Genomic DNA, 15,203 nt, shown 5'->3' with positions numbered 1-15,203 from the left:
ATCGAAGCACCGTGAACTCGTGAAATGAACATATTGTTTGATTAGTATAAAAAAAAATTATTAAAATATATATATTTTAAATAACAATGGACCCCAAGTTCATTGGGGGCCCTAGGCATAGGCCTTAGTGGCCTATGCCTTGAGCCGACACTGAGTTTGAACAACCATTTCAATGATTTGGTTCATTTTATTGGTGTAATCAACCTATGGTTTAGGATTTTGATGTTTAATTGTGTCAGTATGAGAGGAAGATTATATGTACAATCGATTTATGGTCAGGGTTGACAACGAGTTGGTCCAAGTAGGTCAAAGGCTTGACAGGTAAGCGAAAAGTCATAGTAGGTCATATGAAACTAGATGTTAGGTAAAAGTGAAAACCCTAGAGGAGTAAACTTTAGGTAAGTGTAAAGTTCAAACAAGTCAAAGGGAATTAGATGTTTGGTAAGTGGAAAGTGCTAATAGGTTGTAGGAAATCGGATGTTAGACAAAAGTGAAAAATCCAAGAAGAGTGAACTCTAGGTAAGTGTAAAGTCTAGGTAGATTAAAGCAGAATGAATGTTTGACAAGTGAGATGTCACACCCCGCACGAACTAGGTTCGCTGCGACGTTAACTTTGCTCACCGCACGTGAACTGTATGTCAGAGTAAAATATAGAGCAAAACTAAATAACCTGACCACATGCATACCTTTGAAATAACTTCACTAGTGTTATGCATATATCTCAATAATTAACCTGGGGATCAAAGAAAAGGGAGAGTGAGCACAAAGTACAAAGTGAAAATAAACGAGATGAGCATGAAAATATAATAAAAAACAATAATATATTTACAATTTATATTTCCTTGACATTCGTCTTTTGTTGTCTTCTTAATTATATTCATCAGTTCTCCTTAATTTTTTATTTCCAATATTACTCACATTATAGTCTTATTTTATCTAACACTTAACATAACATATTGAGTGGGTGAACAATATGTAACATCCTCAACAAAGATATGTCGTATAAGTAAAGGTAAATGACCTACATTCCATTTAATACGAACACATCATGTATAAATGAAAATTTCAAGATGAGCGACCTACAATCCACCCGAGAATGATGCATCGATATGAAAGTAAACGACTTCCAATCCACTCTTAACGAAATGCATCGTATGCATGCACATACACATACATAGATCAGGTGAACGACCTGTAATTCACCCAAAAAAGATGTATTGTATGTCCATGAAGTGAATGGCTCGCAAACCACCTAATACGAAATACATCATGTGAATGCACATATACAAACACATATATATAGGGTAAACGACCCACAATCCATTCGAAAAGTGTCTCACATAAAAATAGAATGTACAACCTGCAATCCATCCCGTGAGGTGCCTCATATAAAAATAAGGTGAACGACCTGCAATTCACTCTGTGAGAAAAAAATCATCTCAATTTAGCCGAAGTCCATGCATAAACACACGAAAAAAAACTCAAAAGTCCTCTTTGTACACAGAGTCAAACGTTCTATATTACAAGTAATCACGCAAACTCTTAAAAAGTAAACTCTAGCTCAAGACTATAAGTAATCACACAATTCAAAGCTGTCTCTTTTAAAACATAAAATTCAAAACTCTAAATATAATTATTATATCTCTTATTTTATTACTTAATAACCGTGCTAGAGTAACTCCTAAAGTGAGAAGTTAAATTATTGATTAACTCCTATCCCATCGGAGCGTTGCTCTCTCACTCTAATAAAGTTTTAATTTTTTATAATTCAGATATCCAATACTTTTTCGAACCTATTAATCTTAATTTTCTATCAATCACCAAAATAAATCAAAAAAGCATGAAAAGCTCATCGCTCTACTACTAACATTCTAAACTTATCTTCCTACCGAAAAAAATTAATCAACAATACATTATGATTAAAAATTGACTCATTTATGCCTATTTAACTATGAAAACACTTTGCTGTTGCATCGTAGCTCTAGGGGCAGTTTGGTTTCTCTTCAATCTATTACATAGACCATAATACCCTATATGGTTTAAATTACAATTCACAACCTTTTCAACTGATCATTTATTAGTTTTAAAATTTTATCATTAATGATATACATATACTAACTACTTGGAAACTTCTTATTATATTATCAAATTCTCTAAATTTATCATACACCATCCCAGAGCTTATGCACTTGTCCACTACATTGAATGCAAATATTAGCGACTAGTTTCACACAACAATCGGAAGGAAGGATATAGACGCACATTATTAAGCAACCAGCAAAAAATAAATAGTTTTCGAAATTTTACCAGAGTCGTCGTTCTCCTTCGAACCGACGACAGTTCGAGGTATCAGCTAAGTCATGCAGATTCATCATTATCTTCTGATGTTCCAACAGTCCACTTCTTGACGCGAGCTTTGGCAAGAGCTACCTGGACAATGAGATTAAAATGATGGAATCTGAAAGGGAAGCCATGGACTAAAGCACAGAAACACATAATGAAAAGTCAGAAACATAAATCACATGGGTGTAACAATCTTCATATGTCTGAGCTAGCTATCTTACAAGCAAGACGGCTACCATGAGTCGAAAACAGTACCTGATTGTCCCAATCTGTTCTTAGAGTGATTATTATAAGAACAACAGTTTGAGCAAACGTCCCCAGCAACATTCCAATCCAGATGCCCTGCATGAATTGAACAATCATGTTTCCTTCATTTAAAATTCATGCTTTTCCTGAATGCTAACAGTAGTTAGAAAACTATGCAGGAATGCTTAATTTATCAGAAATAACAGTATGAACTAGTTTCAGTGATATTTAGCTCCAGATGCTTGCGATTAGTGTAAACTAACACCTTCGATGAAAAGGTATCGTCGTGACGATGAGATGGCAGAAACATAATTTTACATGTTTATGGATGCTAGACAAACTAATTTAGAATATAAAAAACAGTTAAAGGGACGAACAAAATTTTACCTTCACTTGAAATCCAATTAAATACCCAAGAAGAACCCCTATAGGTATTCCTATGGCATAGTAACAAGTGATATTGACATAAGCCACCACACTCTGCCACCCAGCTCCAATTGCAACACCTGATTGAATGACAATTAAGATATAAATAGAAGTCTTATATCAGTGACTCTCAATTTTCAGAAAAGTCGTAAAGCCCCAAAAAATGGAATTATTCCCCTCAGGATCATGCTTTTCCTATGTTTTAACAAAGCATGGTTGTACACGAACAAGGCTGCATCGAAACATGAATACACATGAACTATGTTTTGATAAAAGATGGTTCTCAGAGTAAAATAAAAAACTACTATTTGATTAGGCCAAAGGTTTACTCTGAAACATATGACTTTATGCAAGAGCTGTTATACTTCTCCAGAATTTTATTCACTCTACCAATGCTATGACAAAAAGTCAATGTCTCCATTGCAATCTTTCTCTGCTGCAACAATACTAATTATGTGATTAAAATTTTATATATCTCTAAATAATTTAAAGTCCTCCCATTAAAAATCTTAGGGCCAATGCAATTTACCAATTTTATCCTTAGAAAGTCATTATTTTAGTAACTGTGTTTCTTTAGTAACACCACCTGTACATTGTAAAAAAGTAAACCTAACATGTTATTTTAGGCTTAGTAATTATATATATTTTTTCTGGTCAATACAATACCAAGTATGCTGACAATGTTAATTCCCACACATAAAAGGGAAATCAACTTAGATCTATGGAAATATGGATGATCTATTCATACAGCAGCATGGTTCGAAAAAAATCTATCATCCAATATAAAATTTCAGGAGAGGTTTTAGGGTTTGATCAGCTATAACATAATGCTTCGTGCAAGCTAACAAGCTTAGTAGAACTCACCAGACAACACTGGCTGGATGCTGTTTAGTAGGATTGAAAATGACAATAGAGGAGAAAGATGATCCACTTCTCTAACCACTTCTATATTATCGGTAAACAAATAAGCAACACGGCCTCGAACCAGCATGAACACGCAAAACAGAACCAATCCTACAGAAAACGAAGTAGCTACAACGACAATGATTGAAAACTTTGCTGCTTTAGCACTTCCAGCACCAAGTTCATTGGCCACGCGAACTCTGCAGGTATTTATGTAAGTGCACCAACCAATCATAGCTAAATGTCTAAAATTTGTAAACAATCAAATATAAACCTTACCCTGCTGCAGCCAAGAAACCTAGAGAAATCATCATTTCCAAACCATTGATGTTTAAGCTGTTTATCAAAATGCACCGTGAGCAGGGGCAAAGAGAGAGTGAGAATTAAACATCGAGACTTATACCATATAGCAAGAGCATCAATTTCAACCTCAGCATTTTTCATATGTCCTGTTAATAATACCAATATGGTATTGTACCAAAGCTCCAAGCTGGGAAAGACAAAGAGATTTGCATGTATAAAATTCTTAAGTGAAGAATAAACAATCAAAGAGAGCTAATACAAAGAGACTGATACCATAACATGGCTCCAGAAGATAATGACAGTTTTATGACTGGCCACAGGTCACTGAAAGCACTTGTTGAGAAGCCCTTCCATGTATCTGGGCAACCACCCCCCAAGACGAATGCAAACTGACCAAATATGGGAATCCACATTGCTAGGATCATTGAAATCATTGCACCAGAAACTCCCATGGATAGCTTGAACACCGTGAGCCAAGAGAGGATGATGTGAAGACCAAGTGAAAATGCAGCCAAAAAAGAAATGATGAGATTCTTGCTTTGGCTTTGCAGATACATTTGAAAAGTGAAGGAGAAGACAAAGGAGAAGATGATTGGAATAATCCAAAGTGAGATAGTGCCAGCCATCGCTGCTATATCTTCAGCTTGCCCAAGGAATCTAAGGATCGGAGCTGTAAAGACATAAATGGGTAGAAGAAGAATTGTGCAACAAAGCAAGATAACCCAAGATCGTTGAAGATAGATGCCAAGCATACGATATTCTTTTGCACCAAAAGATTGCCCACAGAGAGTTTCAAGTGCACTTGCCATTCCCAACTGCAGTGTCATCCATACATCATCAAGTATAAGCATTACATAACCACATAATTACATGTCTATTATGACATAAACAAAAATCCAAACCTATACTTCAATTCCATCATGTTTATCCACGTTCAACTAATTTTATGTGAGCATAACCACTAGCTCCAATTACAGCATCAGCTTCCAGAAATTTCATATCCCTTGTTTGCATTTCTTCTTAAAGAAGCATATTGCAGAAAAATATTTGTTATACAATTTGACTAGCCAAACAGTCTTTAGCTGATATCACAAATTCAGATGGTTAGGGTTATGATTTCCTTTCCCAACATTCCAAGGAGGCCTACAATTTACGATCTCCTTCTCCATCCTACCTCATTGTCCTAGGCCGCAATGAAAAGGGGCCTATATTTTCTAAGCTTGACCATTTTTAAATTACAAAAAAGATCTATGAAATTAAATAGAAATTTCTCTCTTTTTCTTTTTCTTTTTGTTTCTTTTTTTTTTACCCTAACAATCTCTATTCATCTAAACTCGATACAGTAAGATATCGCATCATTCGGCGACGCGCATCCCTAAATAATCAAAGCAACCCTATTCACAGAGCGAAACAGCCGGAGACAAGATAGGGAGTAGGTACCAGAACGCCATTGGCAAATCGCGTGAGGACGGTGAAGACGAGCGCATAAGCGGCGAGCTCGACGCGGCCGACATGGCCGATGAAGGCCTGGGTGATGAAGGAGACGCCGAAGGTGGAGAAGCGCGTGAAAATGGCCGGTCCGGCAACGATCCACATCTTCTTGTTCTCCTTCCATATCCTCTGCCTCAGCCCCTCCTCCTCCGCCTCCTCCTCGCCCTTCCACTTCTCATCAGATAGCAGCAACCTCTCACTTCGCTCCTCCATCTTCGTCGTCTTCGCCAGATCCTCCTTTCTCCTCCACGAGCACGGCGAGACGGCCCGCGGGGGGCAGAGCTGCAGAGGGCGGGGTAGTTTATGAGCAATGTCTCGATGCGAGTGCATTTATTTCGGCAAGTGGCGGAGCGGGGCACAGGAAAGGACACGTGTCCTACAACATGTGATATTTGTTTCACCAGCGTGGCAGCGTACTGCGGCTACGTCCTTTCGCTTTCTTACCCTGAATATTCTGCGTAGAGCCGCTGAAAACAAAAGACGCGTGTCGGTTACTGTTCTCATAATGTGTGAGTTTGTTCAAATACTTGTAAATATTTTTAGATTTAAAAAAAACACGCCATTTATTTTTATTATCATAAAAAACATAGCATTTTATTTTAATAAAAAATATTTGAATATAATATTAGTATTGAAAAAAATAATAATATAATTTTCCAAATAGAATAAATATAATAAATGCTAGCTACCTTCATAGACGGGGAAGACTAAAATATTTAAGGATTTTTGGTGCATGTTAAATCCATCTTTAGACTAAAATATTTAAGGATTTTTGGTGCATGGACTCCATAAATAACAAGGACACAAATTTCATATTTTAAGTATATTATATTTAAAAAATTTAAAAATTTTATAATACTAAATCGTTTGTCAGTCAAAATCTATCAATATTTTTTAATTTAATTTGATGATCAATAAAATTTTTTTATAAAATTAAATTGATGATCTTTAAAATTAATTAAATCGTAAAATTTAAATACATCAAATAAAAACAAAGAATCTCTCTTAGCAGCCATTACAAATAAAGTTAAATCCATCTTTATCTAAGTGCTCCACGCTTGATTTGTTTTTGTCTAACTAAATATACTCTAATGTCGGTGCTATCAAACTTAAGCTCTAATGGAACGTGAATGTAGAAAATTCTGAATCATTTCTAAATTAAAATTTATATATTTTTAAATTTTTTTAAATATATTTATATTCTTGAATCTATAACATAAATTAAAAATATATTTTTAAATTTTTTTATTTTATTAATTTAAAAATTTATTATTCTGAATTTACATGATCGAACTAAATTAGGCGAGTGATTGTAGCCCAACAGAATTGGACAATTCGATAGACTATTTAATTTATCATAATCACAACTTTATGACTTTGATTATCCTTTGTCCATGTTCTTACAAAATGTCATCACCAAGCGTCTCTTTTACATAAGGTAGAGCTGTCAAATAGATCAACCGATGATAGACTGGATTAATCCATTAAAAATCTATTATATGGAAGGACGGGATAGGCCGATCCATCAACTTGATGGGTTAGAAAATCTTCAACCTAATCCAACCCAAGACGAGTTACGGGTTAGACGGATCAATCCACAGTTTGTAAAAAAATATTAAAAATTTTAAGTTTGGATTAAAATTTAAATTGATTAAATTGAAATTTTTAAACTTGAATTGTAATTTTTAAATTTGAATTGAAATTTAAACAGGTCAAACCCATTAATTTGTTAAATTTTGATTTTAATTTTATTTTAAAATAAATAAATAAACTTTCTTAACCCACGGACCAACTCCAAGTGGATCGCGAGTGAGTCGCGAGCCTAGATGGATCAATCCATCTGAACTCATTTTAAAATAGATTGATAAAATTTTAATTTAATTTGTCTAAATTATTTGATAGGATATATTAATAAGATGAATCTAATTCAAATTAACTACTATAATAGAGAGAGACATCAGTGGGGACGTGTTAAGTCAATCAATTCTAACATCTCCTTTATCTGCTACCGCTTTTTAGTTCTGGTCAGTTATTAATATCTTTTTTAAAAAATAAATAATAAAGGATAAAATTTAAGAAGACGTTTTTGTCTTAAACCGATCGTACCTAACTGTAAAAACACTTATAACTACTATTTTATAACTATGAGTAAAAATTTATATTATAATTAATTATTATAATATACCTGATTAATTTAAAATTTAAATAGAAAATAATAATATAAAATAATATTTAAAATATTTTAATAATTATACATAATTAAATAAGTAAAATAGAACGTCTTTTTTACTTTTGCTAAAAAACAGTATTAGATATTTTTTATAAATGATGAAAGGAACATTTAAAAATAAAAGACACTTGTAAATGCGCTTATATTAATAGTCAAAACAAAAAGGAATCCTTATTATTTTTATTAAAATAATATTTATTAATAGTAATCTATTTTGGCTCATTTACAACCCTAATAATTTTTACTAAATTAAAATAATTTCACTATCTCAATGCTTATATAAAAAACATATGAAAATGAAATCTTTTTAACTATAACCTTAATTAGTAATTTTGCCCTATATTAATTGATTCGATCTGAGATCAAGGGAAGGGATGAAATGACTTAGCAAAGTAACCACGGCCGAATACTTTCAACCAGTTGGATACTAATCAAGTCAAGCTTCCTTTAGGTCGGTCTTCAAAGAAGTCAACCTTCATCAAGTCAGACTTTAAACGAGGTCAGCTATCTTCAGGTCAGGTTTTAGGTATGTCAGCCTTCGTTAGGTTGGGCTTTAAATGAGGTCAACCTTTGTCAACTTGGCATTCAAATGAAATCAACCTTCTTTAGGTCGGGCTTCAAATGAGGTCAACCTTCTTCAGGTCGAGCTTCAGGGAGATCGACCTTCGTCAAGTCAGGCTTCAAATGAGGTTAACCTTCTTTAAGTCAGACTTCAAGGGAGTTGTGCTTCAAAAAAGTCAACTTCCTTCAAGTACAACCTTAGTTAGGTCGGACTTTTATTAGATCCACTTCTCAGGAGGTCGATTGTTATTAGGACAACTTCTCAGGAGATCGACTTTAGTTAGAATGACTTCTTAAAAAGTCGACTTTTGTTGGGATAACTTCTCAAGAGATAGGCTTTCAACTATTGAGCACCACAAGAATCCTCGGACAAAGATTTGAAAAGATTCAAGGAAAATGATAGGAGGGTGGGCGAATCAAGACTTCGCAAGGCCCTTCTGATGCTCAAGTCAAACTTTAAAGAAAAGATAAAGAAAATGAAAAGTGAAAATAAACAATAAAGAAAGTTGAGAATACTAGAAAAAATTTTTCTCTTTGATGCTATACTCAATTATCTTTAAATGGAAAGTAAAATGGTGATATTTATTCTCAAACAACATACTTCTTTTCTCTTGATTGAAAAGACATATTTCTTCCCTGTCTACCGAGAGATTCATCTATTAGTGATCAATGTTTCAATTGAATCAGAATTCCTAATTCTGATAAACCAAACTCGATGTGACTCAAATAAATTTGATTTAAAATCTTCTAGTAAAGATTGACTTAACCTAAATTTGATTTGATTGGACCCGAGCTCAACTTGACTTGAACTCGCCTTGACCGAATATGCGCTTTTCTTGACTTTGACTTTCCATTCAATTTGACTTTTGACTTCATGTCACATGATACTAATTATCTCCGTTCCAACATTAATTATATAATATCATAGCTCCTCATCTCCATATCAAAACAAACACACTATTTCTTCATCTTTTCCGTTATTAAAAAATATATAAAAAACATTTAAAAATTAAAAAAAAAGAGAGAAAAACTCACACAACTAAACAAATATATAACCATTATTCTTCAAAAAGTTTTCTACAAATTGTGAAGAAGTTTTGGATAAATTCTTAACGAGCACATTTCAAATTTAATTTTGTCCAAAAGATACATTCAAGTTTAAGAATTAAAAAAAAAAAACGCACCTGATTTCGATTTTATCCCTCCTCCAACTATTTACTTTATTCATAATTTCTCAATGCATCTGAAGTATATTTTAATTAAAAATTCATTCGTTAGTTCAGATTCACGTAACATTTGTTGGTACCGATAGCTTCTAGAGATGTCGTAAACTGATACGGATTGTTGAGGCTAGTGTTCAACACTATCTCTATAAACGATATTGCTCCGCTACGGTGCTTACGGATAACAGCAACTCGTTTCCAAGATACAACGACGAACGTCTCCGAATAGTAGCACTTCAAACTCCGAGACTAGCGAACCTTCTCGTAGGCTTTTTTACTCCGAATGCACTAGAAGATGAATGTAGAAGGAAGAGTAGAATCGATTAATTCGATGAAATTTCCAACATTTGGAGGGATCTATTTATACTAAATGAAAATGTTGAATACTCTTTGGGTGAGAGGATGTGTCCTTTGGGCTAGATCAATCTGAAACGTCCAATTTGGAGGATTGTAACCCTTCACATAGCTCACTTAATCTCATCCATCAGATCTGAAGGGTTTCACCTCAGATTTCTTCTTTGATTATCAGCCGTCAGATCTGGATCAAATGATCCATTCAATCTGACACTTCAGATCAAGTCTCATCCCAAGCGGTGATCAGATCGTGACTCTTCGCCATCCAACGCTCCAAATCGCATCATATGCGATCCATCATACCTCTTTGATCAACAGTTATCATCTGTTCGCTCAATCAACAGTCCAGTCATCTCTTCTTGCCCACGTGGATGCCACATAGGCATTGTCACGTCAACTGACACGTCACCCGAGTGTCACGTAGGCACTGTAATGTCATCTGGAGCATAAATTTAAGCTTCTCAATGCTCGACGACACATAAATGCAAAGTGCACTGACAAAGCACCCATTAAGCACGTGCGCGCGTGGCGAGCTCTGCTCGCCCTTGAGAAAAAAGCACATGATCTTTTTGTGTTAATTCTATTAACACAGCATCATTAATAAAGAAAGAAAACTCATTAAAAAATTCTGATGTGGGATTATTTTTCCATCTGCTTCCTTATATAACATTAATTAACAATAAATGTTGTTCTGGACTTGACTTTAAACAATTAATTTCTTATTCACTCTTAATCGATTTTGAACAAATTAATAGTCTAAATCTATCTACGCGAAACGTAGATTTCAATTTTGAAGTCAATTACGACTTTCATCAATTGATGACATTCTGATTTTTCTATAAAACTGTATTGATTAGTTAAGTATCCAATATCTAACAACATTCACATCTCTCTATGCGAGAAAAATAAATATCTTCTTTATTTGCTTAGTCAAAATAATACATCTCTCGTCCCTAACTCATTTATCGCAAGCTAAGAATATGAATAGTTTCGACTTCTACAATTTCAAATGATAAGAGAGACGAATTATTTTAACTTAGCAGGGAGGAGATATTTATTTTTCACATATAAAAAGAACAAATGAATTTTTAATTAAAATCACAAATGCATTGAAAATCACGAATGAATGAAATAAGCAGTTGGAGGAGGGATTCGATAGAACCTTTTGAACAAATTAAATTTGTTAAAGGCAGCCTTACTTCTTAGCAAGGTTCATAAAAGTCCCCAAGACGTCCCCGGAGCAATGGTGCAACAATAAGACATCCGGATTGTGACCTAGAGACCCGCGGTTCGATCCCTAGCTACGGCGTATTTACATAAATTTTCCTCCAAATGGGGAACGCAATCAAAGGATGCTGGCATCTGCATTGGCCGCCATATGCGTTTCCCGATTTACCATGGTGGTCGGTGGAAAACTTCCGTCTGGACCGGACCGACCACCCCCAAGGATTGAGTCCATAGGACTGACTGAGATTTATCATAAAAGTCCCCAGGACATAGTGTCATAGTAGGACATCTAGATTATCATTTAGGTACTTGTGATTCGATCCCCAACCACAGCATATTTGTAAGAATTATCTTTCAAATGAAGAGCGCAATAAAAAAATATTGGACTAACTGAGAATAAAAGGGTTCATAAAAATAAGCATCATCCTACCCACAAACATCTGACCGTCCATTTATGAGGATGGCTGACCTCTGCACCGTCCACAGTCGCGGCATGAAGATCCATGCTACAGTGCAGTTCTTCGCAACGCCATGGAAGGAAGCTACTGCTAAGCTGCGATGTTGGATTTCCACGAGGAGAGGGCGTAGGTGATCCTCCCCTTCCACCCTTGCAGCAGCCATTGCCCGTCCACATCGATCACGAAGTCCTTGTGGTAGTCCTTGAGCGTTTCCCGCGCGGTCTTCACCATCTCCGGCGACAGCGGCAGCGGCCTGAGGCCGGCGCGGAGCTTCCTCACCTGCCACTGCTTGTACGTCTCCGGCCGCTCGACGCGCTCCGCGCCCTCGCAGGCGATGATGTTGAGCGCGTCCCGGCCGAAGATGTTGCTCTCGATCAGCAGCCGCGCCTCGTCCTCGCGCGGGACGTTCGTCTCGATCATGTCGAACAGGGAGGAGTAGTGGAAGAGGACTTCCCGGAACCGAGTGACGAAGAAGGGCGAATTGTAGGAGCCGTTCACGATCGCGCAGACGTAGACGGAAGGGTTCAGGTCTCTGATGGTCCTCAGCACCGTGTCTCGAGGGCTCTCCTCGAGGACCGTCTCGTCCATCAGGTTGTTGAACTGGAACAGACTGTTGACGACGAGCACCTCGTCGTCGGCGATGTTGAGGTCGGCGATCCGGATGGTCTCCCACTTGGTCGCGATCGCTTGGAACTCAAACGGAACGCCGAACCTGCGAGCGTAGTCAGCTAAGCGCTGTCCTGTTTCGTCCACGCGCTCGGTTGGCCGGAAGCCGGGCCTCGGTACGTCGATGCCGGTCAGCCGGAGCCTCGGAGGGCCGCCTGGCCGGTCGGCGAGACGGCGAATGAAGCACGGCCACTGGAAGCCGTGGTAGATGCCGAAGTCGATTATATGCAACCTGGCGGCGTCCTTGGCGACGTTCATAATCGTTCGATTGGCGAAGAAGTAGCAGACCTTCTTGGTAGGGCAGGCGGACACGTAACACCGGTGAGCTTTCAGCATGTCGACGCTGGAGATTCCTCTGGCCACGATGGAACGGTAGAGCTGGCTCCCCGTGCCGGACATTCGCGCTTCGAGGCCGTTGGCGAAGTGAATTGCCATCCTCTGGTTTGCGTCGCCGGTGGGGGACGCGTGCTGCCTGATCTGCTTCAGAAGATCGTTCGCGCTGCGCCGGTCGTCGATGGCCACGGACTGCGCGCAATGGATGAGAAGTGTCCTGAGATCGATCACCTCCTCTTTGGGCTGCTTCCTCCCTCGGCCTTTTCCGGCACCGCTCGACGCTTTGGCTTGACTGCCGCCATTAGAACTTCTGCTCGCCTCGTCGTTCTCCGATTCAGATTGCTTCCGATCGCTCTTCCTTTCGCACTTGTTTTCCAAGCCGCAGAGTAGGTAGTCGTCGAAGAACTTTGAATTGACAGGTCCGGCATTGGAGAAAGCTGGCTGCTTGTTGCTCCTCCCCTCCTGCAAATCCAAATCGTCGTCGTCATGCTGAATCTTTCTTCCCCGAGACGCATGAACTGGTTCCGCCCTCGAGGAATTCCTCTCCTCTGCTGGTTCTGGAGGGAGCTGAAACCCTTTCGCCTCCGAATCGATCACCAACTTTTCATCACTGGGAAGGAACCTGCGAGCTTCTTCAAGGCCCTGCTGAAACTGCCAAGCCGGAGCACTCTGAGCGAGGAGATCATCAACCGAGAACGCCGAGTCCTCTATCGCGGAGGAAAATGGAGACAGAGCAGAGTAATCAACAGGAACAGGATCCGTCTGCAGCTGATGATACTCGAGAGGATCATAAGGCCAGCTATCGCCGGCGAGCACGCCGTCGTTGGCGCCACCATCAGGGCTATCTGCGTCATGGCTGGAGTCCTGATCTTGCAAAGGCGGGAAGCTCTCGCCGAGGATCTCGTAGAAGGGTTTCTCGGCGGCCAGAAGAGCTGGATCTTCCGGATACACGTCGAACTTATCGTCCATGTTCTCCTCCAGCAGCATCTGGCTGATGTAACTGAACACCGTGTCCGAAGACAACTCAGGAACTTCGATTTCGCTGCTCGCGCTCAGAGAGGAAGTCTGATCCGTGCTCGGCGAATCGTTCTCATCGAAGAAGTGATTTCCCATCTGGTAATGGAGATGCCCGTCCTGGATGTCTGTAACCGATGAAGTAGCTACATCGTCGGCAACAGAAACCGACGCGATCGGAAACTTTCCTCTCCTCAGATCTTCCAAATCGCTCGGATGAATGACAAACTCATCAAACTGAAAAACTGATTCATCTTGCTCCTGGTCAGTGGCTTTCCATCGCCTTCTACACCAAAACAAGCGAATCGAACAACTTCAACTCTCAGCACACATACACCGATTTCATCATATTAAAACGAAGTTCGACAAACAAATCATGGCTAAATAACAAAGGGGGGAAACAAAAAACTCAGATCTCAAGAAAAATCATCTTTTGATGGTTTACAACTACAAAAGCTGAACTTTTTGAGGGATCTGAAACCGCCACCAAATCAAAACGAGGAGCTTGCTCGAAGAGCAGAAATTTACAAAAACAAAACAGAAAGGGAAGAAGAACAAAAGCTATGAGATAAGAGCGCGCATACCTCGACGATGGTCAAAGGGAAGGGGAAAGGGCAGGAGCCGAGGAGAGGAAGATGGTGGTAAGCCGAAGGTCGTGAGGTTGAACTTATTTTATAGTGAGAGGAGGAGGAGGAAGAGAAGAATCTGCCTGAGTGAGGAGTTGGGGATGATGGCAAGAGGTGGGACTAAAAAATCTTGCCGCTTCAGTGAACAAACCGTGGTGGCGAGCACCGGCTACCGGCCATCACCGCACCGTGCAGATGAACAGACGTTGACTGCCGAGGATTCGATCAACAGTGAACAAATTTTAAAATATTATAAAGTAAAATATATATATATATATATATAAAGACACCAATAAAAAATATAAAATTTTAAATTTTTTATTATCGTGGTGGCGAGCACCGGCTACCGGCTATCACCGGTCACCGTGCAGATGAACGGGGAGACGTTGACTGCCGAATGGGAGCCCGACACAGCGGCAGATTCGGCGGCCGTATCAACAGTGAAATATTTATATTAAATAAGTCAAAATTTAAAATATAATAAAATAAAAAATATATATATAAAAAAAAAGTAAAAATCAATAAAATCTTTCTAAATCTCATTTTCAATTAAAATCAAATAAATATACTCATTCGACCTAATAAAAATTAATAATTAACTTCTATATTGTATCTAGTTACTAACTTCTACAATCATAATTTTAATAGTTTAAAATAATATTTTGAATAAAATAAATGATGAAGACTTTATAATACTCACTACATTTTAAGGATGAATCTTATTTGCATCTGGATTGGCCGCGTAAAAGCTAACATGTAACTTCTATAATGTGAAACTTCCTCTCGTTATTAGAGCATC

The 15,203-nt window shown here is 38.1% G+C and overlaps 2 protein-coding genes across 5 annotated transcripts; both read right to left on the bottom strand.

Annotated features, from left to right (window-relative positions):
* Positions 1 to 1,200: 1,200 nt before the first annotated feature.
* Positions 1,201 to 5,996, bottom strand: LOC141831429 (protein DETOXIFICATION 21-like). 3 transcript variants are annotated; one of them, XR_012602066.1, is made up of 9 exons: positions 5,662 to 5,996; positions 4,495 to 5,036; positions 4,322 to 4,408; positions 4,198 to 4,254; positions 3,880 to 4,118; positions 2,977 to 3,095; positions 2,599 to 2,685; positions 2,308 to 2,430; positions 1,201 to 1,420 (listed from the first exon to the last, which is right to left on the bottom strand). XR_012602066.1 is itself a non-coding variant. In XM_074718785.1 (8 exons), the coding sequence occupies exons 1-8, from the start codon at positions 5,923 to 5,925 to the stop codon at positions 2,359 to 2,361; spliced, it is 1,467 nt and encodes a 488-aa protein (XP_074574886.1). In that variant the 5' UTR covers positions 5,926 to 5,996; the 3' UTR covers positions 2,123 to 2,358. The 3 variants fall into 3 exon arrangements, 1 of the variants encoding a protein (XP_074574886.1); XR_012602067.1 differs by having other exon boundaries at positions 1,201 to 1,408; XM_074718785.1 differs by lacking the exon at positions 1,201 to 1,420 and having other exon boundaries at positions 2,123 to 2,430.
* Positions 5,997 to 11,666: 5,670 nt separating this feature from the next.
* Positions 11,667 to 14,514, bottom strand: LOC141831427 (scarecrow-like protein 14). 2 transcript variants are annotated; one of them, XM_074718783.1, is made up of 2 exons: positions 14,363 to 14,514; positions 11,667 to 14,064 (listed from the first exon to the last, which is right to left on the bottom strand). In XM_074718783.1, the coding sequence occupies exon 2, from the start codon at positions 13,875 to 13,877 to the stop codon at positions 11,856 to 11,858; it is 2,022 nt and encodes a 673-aa protein (XP_074574884.1). In that variant the 5' UTR covers positions 13,878 to 14,064; positions 14,363 to 14,514; the 3' UTR covers positions 11,667 to 11,855. The 2 variants fall into 2 exon arrangements, with proteins under 2 accessions (XP_074574884.1, XP_074574885.1); XM_074718784.1 differs by having other exon boundaries at positions 11,667 to 14,061.
* Positions 14,515 to 15,203: the final 689 nt, after the last annotated feature.

Source organism: Curcuma longa, chromosome 7 (genome assembly GCF_044706935.1).
Source record: "Curcuma longa cultivar G26 ecotype Majalengka, Jawa Barat chromosome 7, ITB_CL_G26_1.1, whole genome shotgun sequence".
Taxonomy (NCBI): domain Eukaryota; kingdom Viridiplantae; phylum Streptophyta; class Magnoliopsida; order Zingiberales; family Zingiberaceae; genus Curcuma; species Curcuma longa.
This window is presented reverse-complemented; position numbering and strand designations above follow the sequence as displayed.